Raw genomic sequence first — 7836 nt, forward strand, 5'->3', positions numbered from 1 at the left:
AAGGAGAAGCAAGTTAGCCAGAGGAAATGTTTAACTGGTTCCTTCTCTCCAAAGCTGTCTTCACCGCTATGGACCACAGCTCCCTATCACAGCCATCACTGTCACCACGCCTTCGCAGCCACCAGCATCTTAGTCCCAAACCTCTGGCACTGCTCCAGCAGTCACGGAGCACAGGGCAGCATTAGCGAACCTGGAAGGACGTGACAGTGACCAGGACCACAAACCAGCACTGAGTTCTGCCTTAACTGCAGCCGCTCCAGGGCTGCCGGAAACAGGAGGGATCCAGATTTCAGGCACAACTGAGTCAAGGCCTGGCCTTCTACTCAATGTCCACAACACTCTGAATCAAGGTCCTCCTACTTAAAATAAAGCAGCCAGTACTGTAGTCTGCTAAGGATAGGAATGAGAGCAGTGAGGCAGGGCCTAGTTACATGGGAAAACCACATACACTGTTCAGGACATTTCACCAGGACTGCATGCAGCACGCACAGACAAGGACCCACTCCAAGTCTGTCTCCTCACTTCTAAGGTACCTTTGTATTCTCCCAGAATCCATGTTACAACTCTAACCCCACGGTGGGCAGATAGATAAACACCACAGCTTTGGGAGAGGATTAGGTCTTAAAGACATGGGAGGATCAGTGTCCTTAGAAAAAAGACCACAGAGCTTATTTCACCCTCCCACTGTGTGAAAACAGATCTATCTATGAACCAGAAAACAGGCTCTGACCAGAAACCAAGCCACTCTGATGTTGGCTTTCCCACATCCAGAACAGTGAAAAATACATTTCTGTTGCTTCTTAGGGCCTCAGTTTATGGAATCCTGTTTCAGCCTGCTCGCGTACTGGGTGGAAGTGTCAGCACACACATGCAGAGACTATGTATCTGACACGAGGAAACTTCTACCACACATCATGACCACTCTGTCCACTGCTACTGACCTCCACTGTCCTTACAAAACAACCGCCAACTTACACAGCTCAAAATGACCAAAACCTCTGGGTGGTAAGGGAACCGTGTGGTAGAGGAGAGATCAGTACCCCCGAAAGGGGCTCAGCCCTAGAGGTACCTGGGAGGTACCAAAGGTCACCCGGACACTCAGGCCACACTGGGAGGGAGCCACTGTGCAAATACAGCAGCAGGTCCCTGGGTTCAGTAGGAGAACCCAGTCTAGGGAAATCAAGTTGCAAGGGCAGGGAATTATAACCAGAAGTCAGCGTCTACTGCCTGAGGGTGAAAGCTTCCATTCCTCCCTAACCAGGTAACCCAGGGCCTGGCAGCTGATTTATCACCCAGCATTCCAGAGGCAGGAAGTTTCCTGAGGCTTCTGTACAGACACTGAGCAGAAACCCAATTAGATACAAAATTCTGTACTGGTGTTTCGGCCAGGCTTCCAGCGAAATGTCCACCTGCACTCCAGCAGACGACAAGGGCTATCAGCACACGTGTGTGTCCTCTCCCTCCTAACAATCTCAGCATCTCGTCACACAAAGCCAAGGATCAGACATCTTTGACCACACACAGAAAAATTCTGTTTAATTCTGGCAATAACAACAACAATAATAAAAAAAATTAAGATAAAACGTTCACAAGATGAACAAATATAGAGAAAGGAGATTCTAAAAATTACAAGCATCAGTAACATTTTTTAAATGAAAGCTGGGAAGAACTCCTCAAGAACAGCATTGAGGAGAACTCTCTGTCCACTGGTTTCAATACAAAGCAGTAAAGGTAAGATAAGAAACATAAAGTTCAACTCTAGAAGAATCAAAAGACACAGGACAGTCATAGCAGGAAAAAAAACACATTGGAAGAAATAAGGCATAGGATATTATTTAAAAAGTGAGCAAACACTTCCCACAACTGAAGGCTTCACAATCCAATTAACAAACTTCAGGATACCAGAGGAAAACACTCTGAAATTCTAAAAACTGTGAAGGGGGAGAAAAAGGAGTTTGAAAGACATGGCTTTGGACTCTTTATCTGAAATTCTTACAAGAGAAAATTCTGTCCAAATTGTGAACAAAAATTATGTTCCATTAATATTCTAAAGTCAGCCAGACCATCAACAAAGTGTGAGGGTAAAATGAAAACTTTCAGACATAACAGACCTCAAATAGTATCTCTTCCCCCCGCCCCAACCCCATCCTTAGGGTCCCACTGAGGATACACACACTCAGCAAAGAAAAGCAAAGAGGAAAAGAGACAAGAGAGGACAGAGAGGTACACAGTGCTACTGTCCAGCCCAAAGCAAGGGACGGAAGACACTAAATCAAGACATCATGGAGAAGAATCCAATGGAACTAACAGATGTCTTAATGTGGTGCCTGAAGGGGGTGGGGGGGAATCCTAAGGCAATGAGCATGTTTCTTAGGGTACCTGAGAGAATATATATGTACCAACACAAAGCAGGCTAATCAAAAAAGTTTATAATCCAATTGTTTGTTCTGGAGAAAACCAGAACAAAGGGGGTGAGGGTGAGGGGGGTGTCTACCAGTTCATATCTAACTCAGAAAAGGGCAATGTATTTGTACACTCTTGTATCAATACTGACTGTCCGGTGGCACAGTCTACTGTGGCAACTGACTGCTGATTTAAAAATGCACTGGAGAGGCTGGAGAGATGGCTCTGTGGTTAAGAGCACTGTCAGCTCTTTCAGAGGACCCATGTTCAATTCCTAGCACTGACATGGCAACTCACATCTGTCCGTAACTTCAGTTCCAAGGGATCCTTAACCCTCATACAGGCAGAACTCCAATGCCCATGAAATAAAAAGAAATCATTTTAAAAATTAATAAAACAAAAACAAACAAACAAAAAACCCGCTGCCCTGGCGAGTCTGGTATACAAGGATGACTCCAGAAGACAAATGTCCACACTAGTCTAGAAACTCAAAAGCCAACAAGGAAAAGACGAACACACCGGGGGAGGGGACCTGGAGGACAAAAGGCCAAAGGCAGGGTGCTGATGGTTTCTGGTTTAAGCCGTTCTTTGCTATTCAACTGATTTCGATTATGTGCAGCTAATGACTGGATTAAAATCACTTTTTCTACCAAGTACAACTAGCTCGACTGAGCCCAACTTCCAAGTTCCCACTTGGCATTTAACCCTGGGTTCTCAGGAACACTGTCAGATCGACGCTAGCTTGTCTGAGCTTTTAGAAGTCACTTAACTTTTTAAGCATAGGAAAATGTGGAAGCCGGTGGGTGTGCACACCCTGACGGCCACACACAGTAGGCCCTGCATACATCCCACTACTTGCACTGTGCTACCCAGACAAAGCCAGGGTCTCCTTCAACAGCGGCAGAGCTGAGGGAAACATAGAGGGACAAAAAGAGGCCCTGGCTCTGGAAGAGGACTATCTAGAAACCACACTGTGACAGACAGCTCAGCTTGCACAGAGCTGAGATACCTAAGTGGGGGGGGGGGGGTGGATGGGAGCGTTAATGAACCATGCTCTCCCTCTATTCCACACACGGCCCCTGCCGGACATACTGCCGGGCGCTCATCCATCAGGTGACTAGTCAGCTACTGTCCTGAGAAAATCAGTTCCTGGCAAAAAAGGAACAGCGGTCTCTTTTCTAACATGCCATAATCAAACTTCTATATGCACATGCCTTCCCATAACTTAGTCTTCAGCCAGCACACAGTCTTGTGTGGGTATATATCACATATGTAATATATGAAATAAACCATGTTGCCTTAAGCAAGCTACTTAAAGCCTCACTTTCCCCATCGGCTGTATGTAATACTTGCCCCCCCACCCCCACCCCACCCCCGTAGGTAACAAGAAACTGAGAAGCACCCTGTGCAAGTCCACACCAGGCCCCAGCTGGACAGCTCAGCAGGTAAAGGCACTTGCCCAGTCAGATGACATGAGTTCGAGCCCTGGGACCCCCTCTTGTGGAAAGAGAGCCCACACACTCAAGGTGTCCTTTGACCTCCACAGAACACACCATGGTAGACACACACACAAATAAGTAGAAGTAACAACAAAACTCTAACAGGCACCAGTCTATGTCTGCTAGCTATCTCTGTCCCCGCTTCCTGGCTGAGACAGGAGGAGAGGAAATACATGTCAATAGAGTCACAATTACGCAAGTTCTTTTAACAACAACAAAAACAACGCTTTACAAAAGCATGCCTAGGAGCTGCCTTACAAATCGTTATTTTTCCTAAGCCTCCCATGCTCCAGGAGTAACTTGGATGCTGTTTCAATTCTGCTAGACTAAATTCAGCTAATTCAACTAGACTAGAAGGGAGGTTAAAATAGGATGTTACAAAAACACAGTTCTTTGGTTTAAAAGAATAAACCTACACATACAACTATGTCTAAACAGTCTGCTAAAAGCGATTTTCATTGTGAGGCTGAGCTCTCTCAACAGACCTTAAGAAACTCTTCTAACAGGCAGATGGATCTCCGTGAGCTTGAGGCCAACCTGGTCTACGTAGTGGATTCCAGAACAGCCTGGTCTATACAAAGTGGATTCCTAAACAGCCCAGGCTACATAAAGTCCCTGTCTCGAAATGAAAAAAGAAACTCCTCTAATATGCACATACACATACACGCGCGGGTACACACACACACACCACACACACGGGGGGGGGAGGGGTACAGAGGGGAACCATGCTCGCCCACTAGAAAAGTGACACTTAATGGATGTTTTGGAGGAGACCTTTTCAGTTCCAACACTTCACGCAGAAACAACCCGAGAAAAAGCGAAGGGACTGCCTTAATGCACAAAAGATGGTAAAGGCTGGGTGACCCTAACTATCAGAGGCTTCCTTTTGATGGCTGGCCAGGCCTTCCTTCAAGGGCTGATCTTTCAGAATGCACAGGGTTCAAGCCGTACTCCTTTTTCAAACGGACTTCCCAAACAACAGGGCTAACAGGTAAACGGAGCCACCGCCGACGGACCCAAAGCCAAGTTCTCCCCTCGCTCGCTTCAGGGTCTGCAGAGTAGGCGAGTGGCCTGGAAAGGCTGCATCAGGTCAAACTCAGCGAACCCAAGACCAAACCGTAAGCTGAAGTCCGGTCGGCCCTAAGGTGTGCAGGATGCCACACAACGCAGGGCGCCCGGCTCACCTTGGCCCCACTCGTCAACCAGAAAGCACGCGCGCGGCGGCGTGGCCTGCGGGCCACCCACAGCAGGCTAAGGAGCGGCCACCCGTGTCCGGAGCGCCGACCCCGAGGCTCCGGAGCTCCGCGGCCTAGAGTGACACGCGCAGGGAGGCTGCAGAAAGAGAGTGTGAGCGAGCGCGCGCGGGCGAGCGGGCGGCGCAGGGCAACACAGCGGGCTCACGAGGCCCCGGGAGCCGCGCCACTTACCGAGCAGCCGGCGCACCTCGTCCTCGCTCAGGTAGAGGCTCACGCTGGGTCCCGCAGGAGCGGCGGCCAGGGCCGGGGACCGCGGGGCGGCGGCGGGCAGCATCGCCAGCAGCAGCAGCAGCAGCGGCGGCGGCGGGGCCCTCAGGCCGCCGGTCCCCGGGACGCCGCCCCGGCCCCCCGCGCGCATGGCCGCCGCCGAGCAGGAGCGTCCGCCGCCCGCCGCGCCGCCGCGCACCCCGGCCCCGAGCGCCTCACAGCCCCGAGCCGGGGGCGGCCGGCCAGCTCATCGCGCCGCCGCTTCAGACCCGCCGCCCGGGAACGGGAGGTGGGGGGCCGGGGGGAGCTGCTGGAGGAGACGCGCGCGTGCGCGTGCCCGCCGTGCGCGAGGGCGCGCACGCACGCGCCGCCCGACGGAGAGCGCCCGGTTCTGGGGGCGCGCGTGCACGCGAGAGCTTCGCAGACCTTAAGTCAAGAGTTGGGGCCCGCGATTGGGGTTGGTATAAATAACGTTTCGTTGTTTGCCAATGTGAAATGCGCAAAGAATGAAGGAAATGCGATAAAGAGGAACAAGTTAATCAAAACAATAATGAAGTGCCCTGGCCAGGCAAAGGGCCGGGGGTAAATGTAGCCAGTCTCCAGCCCAAGTCGTTGATGCCTGGGGAGGGTTGGTTCACTGTAAGCCTCTATCCCCTTTATTCTTCCCCAGGTGTGCCCCAAGACTTGGATGCTGTTTCAAAAGAAAAGCATGCTGTTTTATTTAGTGAGAAGGGGCAGGTATGTAGAAATCTTCCCTTATCCCACCATCAGGAGTCAGTCTCTAGTTAGCACGTGTCTGTTCCCTAGGATTCGCATGCCACACACTGTCCAGAAAAACCTTAGAAAACCTTAGTAAACTTTTGGTTTTGTGTTTTGTTTTCCAGTTTGTTTGTTTGTTTGTTTTCGTTTTGAGATAGGGTCTTACTATGTAGACCCGGCCGACATGGAACTTGCTATGTAGACCAGGCTGGCCTCGAACTCACAGAGATCACTCTGCCTTCCTCTGCTTCCCAAGTGCTAGGATTAAAGGCCTGTGCCACCATGCCCAGCAAGCTAGTTTTTATATGTGATGAATTTGTATTATTCTAGTTCTCCTTTACTGTAAATCAACCTGCATCTGGGATTTTAACCTTGTGGTCAATGCCAGCCCCTCCCCCCAAAACATTCAGTGTTTGTGACAGGGCGTGCTTATGGATGTGCATCGCTGACTGTGTGCATGGGTGGTTTTTACATTTCATCGCTTGCTCTAGGAAGCCCTTGTCTCCCTCAACTGGTTAAGAATCTCTGATACACATCAGAGACTCCGATGAAGATTTTTGGGAAACCATGACAATCAATCTTACTCTAAGATCCATCACTCAGGCCTGTTCTTCAACTACTTCCTCCAGACCAGAGTCATCCCATCCCTGCAGCCTGTTCACTGACCTCACGCCTCCCTCCTTGCCTGTGGAGAGCAGCTGCTTTCTGCCTGGCCTAGCTTCAAACTCCCAGTTGCCCATCCACACTCAGACCCTGAGAGATACTAGTTTTAATCCCCAGCCAGGGCAGGGAGAGAGACTGAGGAAGGGGGATAGTTGGATCTTGATTTTTTCCCCCCTCTCTCCTGTAGTGAGAGGAATGGATTCCATTTGGAGACAAGCTGGCCTCAATTTGTCAAGCTTCAATTCCCCAGCACAGAATACAGTGCCCTGCAGGAAGAGACCAGGAAGTGGGCATGAACTGCACAAAAGCATGCCACTAGGGAATGATGAAAAACACAAGTCACCTATGGCCACTGCTACCTAGTAAGGAACCAGGGCCCTGCCAAGAAGGTCTCTGGGAACACAGGCTGTGAACAGGGCTCTCTACTCAAGAAAACAAAGGGGGCAGGGAGGGGGAGGGGAGCCATCTTTAGAGCTTTGGTTTGGTGTCTACATTTACAGCAAGCTAATAATCCCTAAGGAAGGAAACTTATCTTTAGCCAGTGACATCTTGAGACACTGTGATACAGTATATCCCAAAGATGTCAGTCAAGCCAGGCTAAGCTCTGGTATTTATCAATGGTGTGGCCTTGGGAAAATTAAACTCTCCGAGCCTTGGTTTCTTCCTTCATAAAACACAGGCGCTAGGGCCTGACTTGCAGGGCTTTTACAAGGATTTAATTGGAGAAGCTATAAATAAAACACCTGGGCGGACACTGGGTGACTGCTCCGCTTCTTATGATTACTGTGGTCATAATGAATCCTTCCCTCTAATGGCCACTTCTGTCAAGTTTCATCACAGGAACAGTTCAAATGAGGTATCCTCCAGAAGTCCCTTCACTAACCCCGCGCATGCCCAAAGCCTGTGCCCAACATACATTTGTGCTGGGCCTGGTGTGAAGCACACTGGGATGTAGGAAGAACATGGAGCAATCACTAATCGATGCTGTGGAGGGAACTTAAGGAATTATAGAAACGCACATTCCTGGGCTCACCCCAGACTAAGGAGAG

At 49.9% G+C, this 7836-nt stretch overlaps 1 protein-coding gene across 3 annotated transcripts in view; it reads right to left on the reverse strand.

Annotated features, from left to right (window-relative positions):
- Ryk (receptor like tyrosine kinase) overlaps positions 1-5684 on the reverse strand; it is a 71180-nt gene extending 65496 nt beyond the window's left edge. Inside the window, exon 1 of one of the 3 annotated variants that reach the window (XM_052187503.1) lies at positions 5330-5684. In XM_052187503.1, coding sequence (XP_052043463.1) covers positions 5330-5516 — 187 coding nt within the window. In that variant the 5' untranslated portion in view covers positions 5517-5684. Of the gene's footprint in view, positions 1-5086; positions 5110-5329 lie in introns of those variants that run through there. The other 2 variants (XM_052187504.1, XM_052187505.1) reach the window with 2 other exon arrangements.
- Positions 5685-7836: the final 2152 nt, after the last annotated feature.

Source organism: Apodemus sylvaticus, chromosome 7 (genome assembly GCF_947179515.1).
Source record: "Apodemus sylvaticus chromosome 7, mApoSyl1.1, whole genome shotgun sequence".
NCBI classification, from domain to species: domain Eukaryota; kingdom Metazoa; phylum Chordata; class Mammalia; order Rodentia; family Muridae; genus Apodemus; species Apodemus sylvaticus.